Source organism: Apium graveolens, chromosome 1 (genome assembly GCF_009905375.1).
Source record: "Apium graveolens cultivar Ventura chromosome 1, ASM990537v1, whole genome shotgun sequence".
Lineage (NCBI taxonomy): Eukaryota > Viridiplantae > Streptophyta > Magnoliopsida > Apiales > Apiaceae > Apium > Apium graveolens.
The window spans coordinates 37,500,326-37,516,803 of record NC_133647.1 but is presented as its reverse complement, the minus strand read 5'-3'; the positions used below and the strand labels follow the sequence as shown (position 1 = coordinate 37,516,803).

General features: G+C 34.4%; 1 protein-coding gene across 1 annotated transcript; it reads left to right on the top strand.

Annotated features, from left to right (window-relative positions):
- Positions 1–10,048: 10,048 nt before the first annotated feature.
- Positions 10,049–10,543, top strand: LOC141665039 (secreted RxLR effector protein 161-like). Its single transcript, XM_074471033.1, has one exon. It carries the CDS (start codon positions 10,049–10,051, stop codon positions 10,541–10,543), a length of 495 nt encoding a protein of 164 aa, XP_074327134.1.
- The last annotated feature ends 5,935 nt before the right edge of the window (positions 10,544–16,478 follow it).

Below are 16,478 nucleotides of genomic sequence, written 5' to 3'. Positions count from 1 at the left end.
TGTGCGCCTCCAAGTCGCGTTTCAGCCTTTGAATCTCAGCCTCATGAGCCTTGATTCTCTCCTGCACTTCTTGGGGATTCACCCCTCGGGTGCTCCTAGGGTGCTGGTTACCATTAGCCATCGGCTCTTTGCCAGCACGTCTCCTTCTTGGGGCCACTTCGTCATCCGAAGATTCAGAATCTCTCTCAGTAAGGACCTGAAAATTCCTGGTCCTCCGAGATAGGAGCCAAACCTTGTATGTAGGGGGTGTTTGTCCCTGTGCTTCACTCCGTCCCGCATGTCCACTTCCTCCAACCTCGGGGTAAAGGGGCATCCCATAAGGTGGGTTAGTGGTTACAACAGTTGAATACTCGTACCCAATGGGTCGAGAATTCACAGGTACATGTAGTTGCTGAAGTTGGGGATTCGTACCTTGAGGAGTCGGGGGAATCGTCCCTTGAGATTGAGGTTCATTTGCCCCTACCTGGGCTCCTCCTTGGGTGACGGCATAGGTTGAATGCGGAGGCACCTCCACGGTTGACGAAATCGTTTGGGTTGTCCCGCGGGTGTCCCTCCTTCAAGGACGCTGCTTGTTCTCCATGTTCTCGCTATGGTTGTTATTGTGTTTTCCCACAGACGGCGCCAAATGTTATGCATTAAAAACTAAGGTATATAATTGTTGTATTTATTACTAAGGAACGTGAGTTTCGAGGCTCGATTTGACTGCTCTTGTGTTTCGTGACTCAATCTGCCTTAACAAGATGCCTACGTACCTTGTTGATTGCCAAGGATCAAGTCAAAAAACGTAGTTCTGATTTATGGGGTGAGGCCCCTTATATAGATGTTGAGAGTTCTTGAATTGGACTTGGGTTAGGAGACTTGGTGGTCAAGTCTCAGAATTAGAATGGATTTTGGAGTCCTAAGAAGTAGGAAGCTGATTCCTTATCCCACCAGGTTCCTTGGAGGCCAATCTACAAGGATTTATTTCTCCACTAGGACTCATCTTATCAGCTGACTTATCCCTTATTATTTAATTATGAAATTAATTAATATTCAGGGTTTTGGGCCTTCTCAAATGGGCCTAGCTGTTGGCCCAATTCTGATACAATTAATGTAACATTAATTACATACCCAGACCTTATTTTCTTCCCTATCAAATATATAAAAATTTGATTCGGTCAATGAATCAAATATATTTAAATTAAATATATTTCATTACAGTACCGAACCAAACACATGATATGAGGAATGATTTCTCCATCCATATCAGCCTAACTCAATTGCTTATTTTAAATTCATACCGTCTTCTTAAGCACACAACCCCTTAAATAATTAAGGATATTATTAGGCAGTAGATAAATTGTAAGTACTTCTTCCACTTGTTTTATATAGATGTAAAAATAAATGTTTATTTTGTTGGATAATGATAAAATATGTTGAAGTAGTTTAACGACTACAACAAGAAAGACGCATCATAACCAACCAACACATAATTTATATTATTAGATAGGTCAGATTCAGTGGGTAACTATTCTTTTTGGGTAATTAAATAACTCATTATAATTGGTCCACATCTTAAACACACGTTCATCAACCTTTAATTGGTCCACATCTTAAAAACACGTTCATCAACCTTTAACACCGTTTACTTATTATATATTTTTAGTGTTTTGTATAAAATATGTACTTTTTTATATCTTTTCTTTTATCATATTCCAACTTTAGCTAACTTTTTGGGTGTTATCTAATTTTAATATTGAATATTCATATGTCTATTTTTTAAATTTTGTGTATGTTCTATAATTTGGTATATATGTTCTCTAAATTTGTAATGTTCGGTAACTCTTATTCATTGTACAAGTTTCTACTTGTTTAATTTTTTTTTACTAATGTTTTTATATTTTATTTTTTAAACTGTGTGAATTCTAAAACTTCTTAAGTTCTGTACTCTTCAATATTTGATGTGTTATAAACTTGTTGTGTTCTGTAAAATATTTTTTACACCTTAATTTTTTTGTATTCTCTAATTTAACATTATATTTTCTGTAAGCACTTTTTTATATATATTATAATTTATGTAATTTAACTAAAATTTTCATATGTTCATATAATATTTTGTATGTTTTTCATATTTTTGGAGTTATGTAACTAGTTTTTAAAGTTTTAAGTTTTCATGTTCTGTAATTTAATTATTATTTTTCTAGTGTTCTATTTGTTCATTAGTTTTATTTTTCATGTTTTCCAATTGGATTTATATGTTAATTTTACACAATTATTTATATTTCCGTATAATTTTAAGGTATTTTTCTTAGTATTATATAATTTTACCACTATTTTTATTTATTATTTATTTTTAGTAATTTTATGTAATGCATATTCTTTTACTAGTATACTATATTTTGTTTCTATAATTCATATTTATCAATATTATTTTTTGTTTTGTGTCCTTTATTTTTTAACTCTAACTAATAATTATTAATGTTCTGTGATTTTCATTGAATGTTTTATAAAACGTGTTCTTTAATATTTATTTTGTGCCCTGTAATTTTTTGTTTTGTGTCCTGTAATTTTGGTTCATGTGTTCACTGTTTTTCTTTTGTAACTTTTATTTTGTGTCCTGTATATTTTTATTTTGCGTCCTTTATTATTTTAGCAGCCTTCTTTAATTTTTATTAATATTCTTTGATTTTCATTGAATGTGTTGTAAATAAATTACGTGTTCTTCAATTTTTATTTTGTATCCTGTATTTTTTACCAATATTTTGTAATTTTTGTTAAAGTGTTCTGTATTTTTATTTTATAACTTTTATTTTGTATCTTTTATATTTTAGTTTTGTGTTCTTTTGTGTGTGTTATGTATTTTCTAATATTTTTTAAAAAAATTATAATATGTTTGTGTTTTATTTATACAACTTTTTTTCATAACAATGTGATACATCAATTAATATTTCCGTATAATTTTAAGGTATTTTTTTCAAACTTTTTCTAATATATCAAACAAATAATCTCAATGTAAAGTGATCTAACGGCTATTATTTTAGTTACTAAGTTACCCATGAAAAAAGGTTATCATTTGATTCTCACTCTTAGGTAATCGTATTAGTAGTAGTGGTAGTAACACAATGATTAGGCTTTTTTTCTCTTTTGAGGGGGTTTTGATAAGAATCAAAGTCTTCTTAGTTCCTTTTTTATATGGAAGGGACCCGCAGCAAAATATAAATATATACGTTTTTGTCTATACATATACTCCTATCAAAATGAAAAGCAGCAAGCGGAACTTGTGTACGAGGTATATCTTATTCTTTTTCTGTCCAATCCTATCCCGCTTTTAGCATTTTTTTTTCGGGTTTGTTTATTAAGTTGGCTTTTATCATTAATATTAATTAGCTCTAGAGCCCGTGTCTCGTATTTTCTAATATATTATAAAAAAATATATTAATTTTGGTATATTTTTGATATATTTAAAAATTTAAATTAATTATAAATATTGAAAATTACCAACCTTATTTTATTTTATGTTGTATTTGAAAAAGAATTCTAATGACAATTATATCATTGTCGACTTTTCTCTTTATATTTGATATTGTATAATAAAAAAATTTGTGCTGTATTGGTGGTACTATCGACGTGACAAAATATATTTTGAACTACAAAATACGTTTTTGTATTATATTGATAATAATTTCATGTAATATTATGTATATGTGATTATATTATTGTCTATTTTATAAGTAAGTATTTGATGTTTAAAGTATGTGATAAAAAATTGTATTAAATGTTAAATAATTTAAAAATATTATGTTTTGCAAGTGTACCCTAAAATTATTTAGTGATGATTTCACTTAAACCATAATTAATTTAATACATGTTACTAAAAAATTGATGTAATATTTATGTTAATAATTATTTCAGATATCTAATTCTTAATTAAATTTATCACATTTTAAATTGTATATCACTAAAAATAACATATGTATACAAATATGTGTAAGTGTGTGTAGCTATTAATTACAAAATAATTCATATGCTTTAAAAAAGATTAACCTTTAATGGATATTAAATATGAAATAATAAATAGGACAAGGGTTAAAATAGTGATTTCACATTGAATAAATTGTCTCACCCAACCACCCATTTGCGCTATTATATATATAATAGATATTGCCCCACTTTATTAGCCCTTAATTTCGGTACTAAGAGCATCTTCAATAAGGGGTTGTCAAGCTAATTGGCAAATCTGCCAAACAGGGGCGTAGCCAGAAAATCTAGTCAGTGTGGTCAAAATTTGAAAATCTTCGATAATTTTCATATTTAGTGTATGAATTTTATTTTAGTGGGTTCAAAATTTTAATTTTATGTTTAAATTTAGATCAAAATATGTTTGATACTACAAAATTTATATATTATTTTAAGTTGAGTGGGGTCGATTGACCCCGCTCGCCAAATGATGGCTACACCCCTGCTGCCAAATCATCATATATATTAATATTTTATTTTCACTCAATTTTATATCAACTTGTCAACATTATATTCCAATAGTTAACAATATTTAATTGTTGCCTATGTGGTCTTTTAAATTAAATTATAAATGATTCATAATCTAAAAGGGCATTATTGATATAAACTTTTTGCATTTATATATATATTTTAACAATTTTAGGAATTTGTCAAGTAAATAACCTCTTAGCAATCATATAATCCCAATATATTGGCAAGCAAGAGTGTCATGACATATAAGATATGGTAACCCCTTGACAAAATCTTAATAGATTGGCAAGTAAGAGTGTCATGACATATAAAATTTGGTAACCCCTTGACAATCTTTATTGGAGATGCTCTAACCAATCACTACGACAGGGGAAGTCTGCAATATATGATTTGCGATTTTCTCTTTTTTTTTGGTAAAATTTTATCCATTTCAACTTTTCATCCCTGCTAAAATTATTTATGCTAAAGGCATTCGACATGTTAGCCGCTTGTACTGTTACCGTGTAAGAGACGGATACTAAACTGCTACTCCCTCTATCTCAACCATTTCTTTACATTTTCCTTTTTGGGATGTCCCATCCAATTCTTTACATTTCAAAACTTATCAAAAATAGTCAATGGGTCCCACCACTTTCCCACTTTTCCTTCATTTTCACACTACTTTTACCCCACTATATCTCTTTTATATATTAAAAATCAATGGTCTCACCACTTCACCTTCTTTTCTTTCTTTTTTTCACTACTTTATACATATTTCTTAACCTCCGTACCAAAACCAAACTTAAAGAATTAGCCGGGACGGAGAGAGTACTTTTTATTTTAAAAAAAAAGTTACAAAAACTCATTACCCAGTACATACGCTAGCATACCAAAGAAAATGGAAAAGGTAATGTTATAAAAACGGTTTTTCTGCTGTGTGTTCATGGGCACACACTAAATATAAATTTTGATAATTTTAGTTTATTTTAATTGGTTAATATCTTTTAATGATGATGGATCCCCTATATTTACAATAAATACACCAATAAAACAATTCAAAATTTATAAATTTTAGTGCTTAATACGTGCGCATAGAGATGCGCAAAAGGTCCACCGGGCCGAGTTTTGACCAGACCTTAAAAAGCCCGAGTTTTGACCGGGCCGGGCTTTTCGGGCTTTGACTTTGACCGGGCCGGGCCGGGCTTTCCGAAAATGTCAGAGCCCGTTTTGGCCCTCGAGGCGGGCCTAATCGGGCTTTTTTTCTGGCCGGATCGGATCGGGTCGGGCTTTTTTCTAATTTAAATCGGATCGAGTATTATTAGAGATTCCGAAGAATACATATGTTAGCAACTAGATCATCGTAAAAATGTATTAGTTTACGTGGAATATTTTATGAAAATATTAATTTGTTGAAAATATTTAAGTTCGGCAAAAAATAAACATGTTTATAGAATAATATGTTTTATCATTGTTATGATAACAATGATATCCAAATATATGTAATGTACTTATTATATCTTCTTTCATTATTTATGCAACGAAGTATATAAATAATATTATTAATCACAAATATGTAAATATATATGTGTTTATAGTATTATTTATATTTATAGTAAATGTGAATTTATAAATATATAAGAAAATATATTAGAATAATCAGATTATAACCTGGCTTTTTCGGACTTTTAATCGAGCTGGGTCGGGCCGAAACCCGGGCTTTTAATGCGGAATTACACCTTAGTGTTAATGGCCTAAAAGATACTATTGACCCAGAAAAAATCCCAACCGTTGAACAAAATGTAAAATCAATTATCTTTCTTAGGCATCACATCCACGAAGATCTAAAATCTGAATACCTCACTATCAAAAATTCACTCACCCTTTGAAATAATCTCAAGGATAGATTTGATCACCAGAAACTTGTTCACTTGTCATATACCCGATATGACTGGATTAATTTGAGGTTACAGGATTTCAAATTTGTAGCCGAATATAATTCTTCCCTTTTCAAAATTAGCTCAAAATAAATTTTGTGGTGAAAATATTACTGATACTGAAATGATTGAAAAGACCCTCTCAACCTTTCACATTAATACTATGATCCTGGCTCAACAATATAGGGAGCGGAATTTTCAGAAATATGGTGAGCTGATATCTCTCCTTCTTGTGGCTGAAAAGATTATTGAGTTGCTACTGAAAAATCATCAGATACACCTCACAGGCTCTACCCAGTTACCTGAAGTACATAACACGTCATTCCTGAAGAATGAACGTGGGAAAGGGCATAGAGGAGGACAGGGTTATGGACGAAACCGTGGACGTGGAAATTTCCGTGGTCGGTTTCGCAATCAATATCATTCTGGCCACCTGAAGTGGCACGTGATGGTTACAACTATGGCCACCAGAAATGGCAACGTGAAGAGCCAAATAAAAGAAAGGCACCCTAAGAAGGAGAGAACCGAGGCATCTGTCATAGGTGCGGATCTGAGGGGCACTGCCAACGTACTTGTCGCACACCCAAATATCTTGTTGATCTCTACGAGTCATCCAAAAGGAATAATGGAAAGAGAGTAGAAACCAACTTCGCTAATTATAATCTAGTTAATGAACCCGTCAATAAGGACTCAAATTAAATAGACACTGGTGCTAATCTTTATTATGGTTTAGACGACTAGACTTCATATGTATTGTCTTACTTTACTTATTTCCTTTGTGTTTTACTTATTTCCATTATATACTCATTTTATGTACTTGTTTCATGTTGTTGTTCTATGTACTCATGTATTTTTAATAAAGATGTTTTTCATTTATATATGAATAGAGATGGAAGATATATGCATTGTTGACTGCGCAACTACACACACTATTTTACAGAGTCAGAAATACTTCTCACAGTTGACTAAAATCAACTCACATGTCTGGACGGTATCGGGTACATCAAATATAATAGAAGGTTTTGGGAAAGCTAGTCTGTTTCTACCAAATAAGACACACATACACATACAAGAGGCTCTATACTCTAGCAAGTCAACTAGAAACCTACTGAGTTTTAACGATATCCGTCTTAACGGGTTTCACGTTGAAACTACTAATGAGAATGAAAAAGAATACCTTCTCATCACCTAAAATACCGTTGACAATAAAAGGGTCTTAGAAAAATTCCACTCGGTTTCTTTAGGATTATATGTTACGAGTATACGAGTTCTTGAATCTCATAGTGTCAACATGCCCAAAGTCATAGACCCAAAACTACTTTCCCTTTGGAACGAAAGACTCGGTCATCCAGGAGTATCTATGATACGCCGTATTGTTGAAAATTCTGTGGGACATCCTCTTAAAACTTAAAAGATAATATCCCAAGATGAACTTCACTGTTCAGCATGTTTCTTAGGAAAATTGATTGTCCGACCATCCTCAGTTAAGCTTCAAACTGAGTCCCTGAAATTCTTAGAAAGAATTCAAGGTGACATTTGTGGTCCTATTCATCCATCTTCTGGCCCATTTAGGTACTTTATGGTTTTAATTGATGCGTCAACTCGATGGTCTCATGTATGTCTATTTACAACCCGAAATACAGCCTTAGCCAAATTACTTGCCCAAATAATTAAACTCCGAGCTCAATTTCCTGACCATCTCATTAAATCAATCCGACTAGATAATGTTGCTGAATTTACATCTGCAACTTTTAATCATTATTGTATGTCAGTAGGTCAGTAGGAATCTCAGTCGAACACCCGGTGGCTCACGTATATACACAAAATGGTTTAGCAGAATTCTTAATTAAAAGACTTCAACTTATTGTCCGTCCCTTACTCCTAAGGGCAAAGTTACCTATATCTGTTTGGGGTCATGCAATACTTCATGCTGCAAATATAATTAGAATAAGGCCTTCTGCTTACCACAAACAATCCCCTCAAGAATTAGTTCTTGGTCAAGTACCTAATATATCTCATTTAAAAGTATTTATTTGCGCTGTGTATGTTCCTATATCACCACCACAAAGAACTAAAATGAAACCTCAAAGAAGAATAGGTATATATGTTGGTTTTGATTCTCCGTCTATTATAAGGTATCTGGAACCATTAACTGGTGATGTTTTTACTACTCGTTATGCTGATTATCATTTTGATGAATCCATGTTCCCTAAATTATGGGGAGATAATGATTTGCATAAATTAAATTCCAAAATATCATGAAATGCATCAGGATTAAATTTTATTGATTCGCGTACTAATCAATGTAAATTTGAAGTTCAAAGAATTATTCATATACAAAATATTGTTAATCAAATGTCGGATGCCTTTAGTGACTCTAGACATATTATAAAGGCACATATACCTGCTGTAAATGCTCCGGCACGAGTTGAAATCCCTACTAAGAAATCAATTCCTGAAGAATTGATTGGTGATTCAAAGCCACGCAGAAGTGTGGTAGACCTATTGGTGCAAAAGATATTGTACCACGAAAATGGAAATTGATTGGAATTGCCCCAGAAGTGGCAAAAGTTTCATAAAATACCCCAGAAGTGGTATTGCCTCCTAAAGAGGTTCAAGCCCCTGAAGTGGCTGTAACAGAGCTCCCAGACGTGGGATTGCCTCCAGAAGAGAATGTTGCCCCAGAAGTGGCAAATGCTTCCACAGAAGAAAAGGTACCTAAAAAATATGAGATCTCAATAAATTATGTTTATAATGCGAAATTACTGGATCATGGGAGTACCGAGGTTGATGATGTATATGCTTTTTCCGTGGCATATGATATTATTATGAACTCCGATCCTGAACCATAAAGTGTGGAAGAGTGTCGACACCGAGATGATTGGCCAAAATGGAAAATTACGATTCAAGAAGAATTGCAATCCTTGTGCAAGAGAAATGTATTTGGACCTGCAGTCCAAACATCAGCTGGTGTATTCCCTGTCGGGAATAGATGGGTGTTTGTACAAAAATGAAATGAGAGAAATGAAATTGTGATATATAAAGCCCAGCTAGTAGCCCAGGAATTCTCTCAAAGACTTGGTTTTGATTACCAGGAAATATATTCTCCTGTGATGAATGGAGTTACTTTTCATTTTCTAACGGGTATGGCTTGTATGGAAAAACTGGAAACACATTTGATGGACGTTGTGAAAGCAAACCTATATGGATCACTTGATAGTGATACTTATATGAAAAATCCTGAAGGATTAAATATTGAGGACATTAAGCCTTGACATTTTTATTCTGTTAAATTACAACGATCATTGTATGGTTTGAAACAATCTGGTCGTATGTGGTACAACAGGCTTAGTGAATACTTATTGAATGATGGATATGTTAATAATCAAGTGTGTCCTTGCATTTTTATTAAACGGTCATCAACTGGTTTTGTTATTATTACTGTATATGTGGATGATTTGAATATTATCGGTACTACTGAAGATATTACTAATGCTGCTAACTATTTGAAAAATGAGTTTGAAATGAAAGATCTTGGAAGGACAAGATTTTGTTTAGGTATACAGGTGGAGCACTTATCTTCAGGAATATTTGGTCATCAATCAAACTACACTGAAAAGATTCTTGATCGGTTCTACATGGACAAAACTCATCCACTAACCACACCAATGGTTGTTCGATCACTTGAGTTTGAAAAGGATCCTTTCCGTCCTAGAAAACAAGATGAAGAGGCTCTTGGACCTGAAGTTCCATATCTCATTGCAATTGGCGCTCTCATGTATCTTGCAAACAACACACATCCTGATATTGCATTTGCAGTCAACCTGTTGGCAAGATTTAGTTCTGACCCTACTAAAAGGCATTGGGAGGGAATAAAATATATATTCAGATATCTTCGAGGGACAATCGATCTTGGACTATTCTTCCCAAACAATTCAAGATCACGGCTAGTTGGATATTCAGATGCTGGATACATGTCAGATCCTCACTTTGGGCGATCACAAACAGGTGACATATTTACATATTGTGATACTGCTATCTCTTGGAAGTCTACAAAACAGACTATGGCTGCAACTTCATCAAACCACGCAGAGTTACTAGCAATTCATGAAGTAAGCAGAGAATGTATTTGGCTAAGGTCGGTCATTCAACATATTCGATAATCATGTGGATTATCAAGTATTTCAGACAGTCCTACAGTTTTATTCGAGGATAACTCGACCTGCATCAAACAACTTAAGAAAGGATATATTAAAGGGGATCGAACAAAACACATATTGCCAAAATTCTTCTACACTCATGAACTTTAAAAAAATGGTGATATTGATGTTCAACAAGTTCGCTCATACGATAATCTGGCGGATATACTTACAAAGTCACTACCTACATTAACATTTGAGAAGCTGAGAAATAATATGGGTATGCGGAGGTTAAAAAGTTTGCTATATCAAAATGTCAAAATGTGAGACATTTTTATTCAGGGGGAGGCTGTACTCTTTTTCCTTCATCAAGGTTTTTGTCCCACTGGGTTTTTCCTTGCAAGGTTTTAACGAGACAGTCAATCTTTGCAATAACTCGCATTTGACAATCAAGGGGGGGTGTTAAAATATTTGAATAAATATAAAGTGATTGTCAAAGCGTATCGAGGAAGTCTCTCAAATCTTACCGAGGAAGATTTGTAAAGCTTATCGAGGAAGACTTGTAAAACTTATCGAGGAAGACTTGTAAAACTTATCGAGGAAGATTGTAATACTTAATGAAAAAGATTTGAATAGCTTACTTAGTAAGTCTTGTAAACCAACTACTATAACTAGTTCATTTACCTAATGAAATGAGACACAACTTTCTCTCTATATCTTCTATTCTCATATACTTCGTTTACATAAAACATAACTAATATTTCAGGTCAAGGTTTATAACACATTACTTATACAAATTCTAAAATATATAATTAAAACATAGTTTATTATATCAGTTTTTAAAATTTTTGTTAACAATTAAATAATATTTAAAAAATGATTTGAAATGATATGTTATATTTTTTTTAAAAAAAAAGAGCATATTATATTAGGTTTACAAAAAATTTTAAGCAGAAAAATATCTTGCCCTTTTCATGTAATCTAAAATTATATATGATAGGAGTATCCGTCGGAGTGAGCAAGATTTTATATATTTCACTGCCAATAGATATTATTGATAACAGGTGAGCAGCCGGAGATGCTATCAAGTAACACAATGGATTTTAGTCAATCTTGATGCATCTAAATTTTACTAGTATAAACCAAAACAAACCGAGCATCATCAGTAATTCAGCAATCCTAGACTCAAGCTTGTAGTTATTGCAGAACTAACCTATTGTCAACAAGGTGTTAATGATCCATATCTTTTAAAAAATATATGTCACAGGAGTTGAGGGCCTAGAAGTTCACACCAGTTTAACAACCGAATGTAGGTGCTGTTAACAGATGCCATTAGCTGTCCATATCAGTCAATAGCTGTCCATATCACTGTTGTATATATGGTATATCTAAGTATATCCTAAGGCTGATCTTGTGGCTGTAATTAGGGAGTTTATTTTGGCTGTAATCATGGGATACACGTAGCTGTTAGAATTTGTATATGACTGTGTTGTACCTATAAATACAGCAGCTCGGCTGGATCAAATACAGAAGAGATTTTTGCATTCTTCATCTCTTTAGTCTGATATTTTCATGGTATCAGAGCCTGGTCCATATACTGTATAAGCTTTTAGGCAGTTCTGTCTGCATCGTCCATTCCTTAGGCCTTGCGAGGTATTTTCAGTCTTAAATTTTCTTTTTCGTAGCACCTCTAAAATGGAGCCACAACACCATAGATTGGCTATAAAGTTGGATGGGAAAAACTACTTCCTGTGGGCCTCCTATTTCAAAAACTTTTTGGAGGGTCAAGATTTGTGGTCATATGTTGATGGCACCACTACAAAACCCACTGAAAAGGAACCTAGTGCCAAATGGGTGATTAAAAATACCAAGATTAAAACTTGGTTCATGGAATCTGTGGACAATTCCATCGCTGTTAATCTCAGCACTTTCAGTACTGCACATGCGATGTGGGAGTATCTTAAGCGCATCTACAAACAAAGCAACGAGGCAAGGATGTATCAGCTTGAACAAGAGATAAGTAATTTAACCCAAGATTCTTCCAGTATTCAAGAATTTTATTCTGCCATGATGTTACTTTGGAATGAAATGGATATGATTGATGATACCATTCCAGAGTCTGCTCTAGACACTGTTTTAAAGCTCAAACAAAAATATCGTGCTCGACAATTTCTGATAAAACTACGACCAGAATTTGAACCTGTTCGTGCTGCAATTCTCAATCGTGGAGGAAAGTCAGATCTTGATACAATTCTTCCAGATCTCCTGGCCGAGGAAACACGATTGATGTCTCTTTCATCACACAAATTGGTCCAAGATACAGCTTTGGTTGCTGCTGCCCAGAAGTCAAAATATCGCAATATGAGCACAACAGAATGTTTTATTTGCCATGAAAAAGGCCATATTGCTAGTCATTGTTCGAAAAGAAAAGGATCAACGGCAAATGCTGCATCATCTCTATTTTGTCGATATTGCAAGACAGAAGGGCATCTGATCGAGAATTGTAAGATAAGACCTCCCAAGAATAGAAATCACAAGGCGTATATGGCTTCTTCAACCTCAACGGTTGAACCTACTGAAACGAATTCACAAATTTCTGGTCAAGCCCCTCATTCTACCTCTCCTTCTCCCGAACTCATTCAACAAGTCATTCAAGCTCTTCAAGCTTCTGATTTTGGTAAGACAAATACACATAACTCTTGGATTATAGACTCCGGTGCTTCCCATCACATGACGGGAAATTCAGATGTTTTTCTAACTAGTGTACCTTATGATAAATAGAAAAATATCATTTTTGCTAATGGGGACAGTCTTCCTGTTAACCGAGTCGGATCTTTAAAACTTGATCTTCCAAACTCTGGTTCTCTAACACTATCGAATGTTTTATATGTACCAAAATTATCTGCCAATCTTATTTCAGTAAGTCAGTTGGTACAACAAAATTGCATCGTCTCATTTTCTGCTTCTGGTTGTTTAATACAGGACTTGCGAACCGGGAATGTGATTGGGAACGGCCATAGGAACGGGGATCTCTTTGTTTTGGACTTTGGTGACACATCTTCTACTCAATCTACTTGCTTTCTTGCACCCTCCTCTTCTGAAATAAGTACCTCAAATAAATTGTGGCGACTTTGGCATAACCGTCTTGGCCATCCTCATACTTTAAATTTGAATTCTTTGTTTTCTTCTGGTGCCTTAGTAGACAAACTTGATATATCATCAGAAATTGATAAAACTTGTGAGGAATGTGCTCTTTCCAAAGCACATACTTTACCGTTTGTTAAGAGTAATAATCATGTTGTTAGTTCGTTTGATATTATCCATTCTGATGTTTGGGGACCTTCCCGTGTTGGTTCGTTAAGTGGAATATATTATTATGTTGTGTTCATTGATGACTGGTCACGTTATTCTTGGGTGTATTTTCTACGTCAGAAATCTGAAGTATTACAAGTGTTTAAGTATTTTCAAGCAATGGTGCAAACTCAATTTAATAAGAAAATTAAGATTCTACGCACAGATTCAGGGGGAGAATATATATCCAAAGAATTTAACCATTTTCTAGCTGAAGAGGGAATCATTCATCAAACAAGTTGTCCTCATCAACCCCAACAAAATGGTGTTGCTGAGCGAAAACACAGACATTTAATGGAGACAGCACGTGCTATTCGTATTCATGCAGGTTTATCAAAGGTATTTTGGGCAGAAAGTGTGGCAACATCAGGATATTTGATTAATAGGTTACCTACTCCAGTGATAGGTAACATATCTCCACTAGAGAAGTTGTTTAAATATGCCCCTGACTATAGAAAGCTTCGTATTTTTGGCAGTACTTGTTATGTGCTTCTTCCTAGATCCGAGTACTCAAAAATAGATGCAAAATCTGCAAAATGTATCTTTCTTGGTTATTTGGAATCACAAAAAGGATATCGTTGTTATGATTGGGAAAATAAACGAATGAGAATATCTCGGAATGTGATATTTTTTGAAAGTAAACCATATTTTAAGTCTTCATTTTCTTCGTCTGAATCTGTTGATAATTCCATTCCTCTGTCTGTTTTTCCAAAAGATGCGCCAGAAATTATTACTTATCAACGAAGAGCAAAGCTTCCCCCTCCTATGGCTCAACCATCACAAACTCGGGATCCAGGTAATATCGATTCTCTTAAACAACCAAATGTCCCTCCATCCCCACCATCACAAAACTTTGTTCCACGCCGATCATCGCGTATTTCTAAACAACCTGACCGGTTTTCATTTTTATCTACATTAGATCAATTTTCCATTCCCAGATCATATAAGCAGGCAGCAGAAAGTACAGAATGGAGTCATGCTATGCAGGAAGAGCTGGATGCCTTGATACAGAATAATACATGGGAGCTTGTTCCTAAACCTGAAAATCAGTCGGTTGTTGGATGCAAATGGGTTTATACAGTAAAGTTGCGGCCTGATGGTTCATTAGATCGATACAAGGCACGGTTGGTAGCACAAGGTTACAAGCAAAAATATGGCATTGATTACAGCGAAACTTTCGCTCCTGTTGCCAAAATGACTACCGTTCGTACCATGATAGCTGTTGGTGCAGTTCGAAATTGGGACATATATCAGATGGACGTTAAGAACGCTTTTCTTAACGGTGATCTCTCGGAAACAGTTTACATGCACCCTCCTGTTGGATATTCAACTTTTCCAAACATGGTTTTTAAATTACGGAAAGCGTTGTATGGATTGAAACAAGCTCCTCGGGCTTGGTTTTCTAAACTAAAAGCAGTGTTACAAAAGGCCGGATATTCTCAAAGTCACAATGACTACTCTCTTTTTATTTCAAACACATCACAAGGTACTGTTTTCGCACTCATATATGTTGATGATATTCTAATCACAGGTGACAATCAACAAGGTATACAACATCTTAAGCATATTCTTCAACAATCCTTTCAAATGAAGGATCTTGGCCTTGTATCATACTTTCTTGGATTAGAAATCTCACGACATTCTGATGGTTACTTTGTAAGTCAGCGTAAATACACTCAAGATCTTATCGAAATGGCAGGCCTCACTGATGACAAGGTTGTCGATACTCCTCTTGAGTTGAATGTTAAGTACAGCAAAAACGATGGCTCTCCTATTTCAGATCCAAGTCTTTACCGAAGCATCGTTGGAAGTTTGGTCTATCTAACTGTGACCCGTCCTGATATTGCTCATGCAGTCCAACTTGTCAGTCAGTTTGTTTCTGATCCTCGACGATTGCATTTAACCGCTGTTCATCGCATTATTCGGTATCTTCGATCCACTCCAATGCATGGCTTATCATACTTGCATAAGAGTCCTTTACAGTTGCGAGCTTTCTCTGATGCTAACTATGCAGGCTGTCCAGACACGGCTCGATCGACTACTGGTTATTGTATATTTTTGGGTAGTTCCTTGATTTCTTGGAAATCAAAGAAGCAACCAACTGTATCAAAGTCATCAACCGAAGCTGAATATCGAGCCATGTCCTCAACGAGTAGTGAGGTTATTTGGCTTCAACGACTACTAAAGGACTTTGGTATCCACCTGAAATTTCCCACACCTCTGTATTGTGATAATGAAAGCGCGGTTAAAATTGCAAGCAATCCTGTTTTTCATGAGCGAACCAAACATATTGAAGTCGATTGCCATTTTGTTCGAGAAAAATATGAACAAGGCTTGATTAGTCTTCCACATGTTTCATCTAAGGACCAACTTGCTGATTTCTTTACGAAGTCACAAACAAAAAGCCGACATAATCATTTTGTCAGCAAACTAATGGTCAGTCCACCATTAGTTTGAGGGGGAGTGTTAACAGATGCCATTAGCTGTCCATATCAGTCAATAGCTGTCCATATCACTGTTGTATATATGGTATATCTAAGTATATCCTAAGGCTGATCTTGTGGCTGTAATTAGGGAGTTTATTTTGGCTGTAATCAGGGATACACGT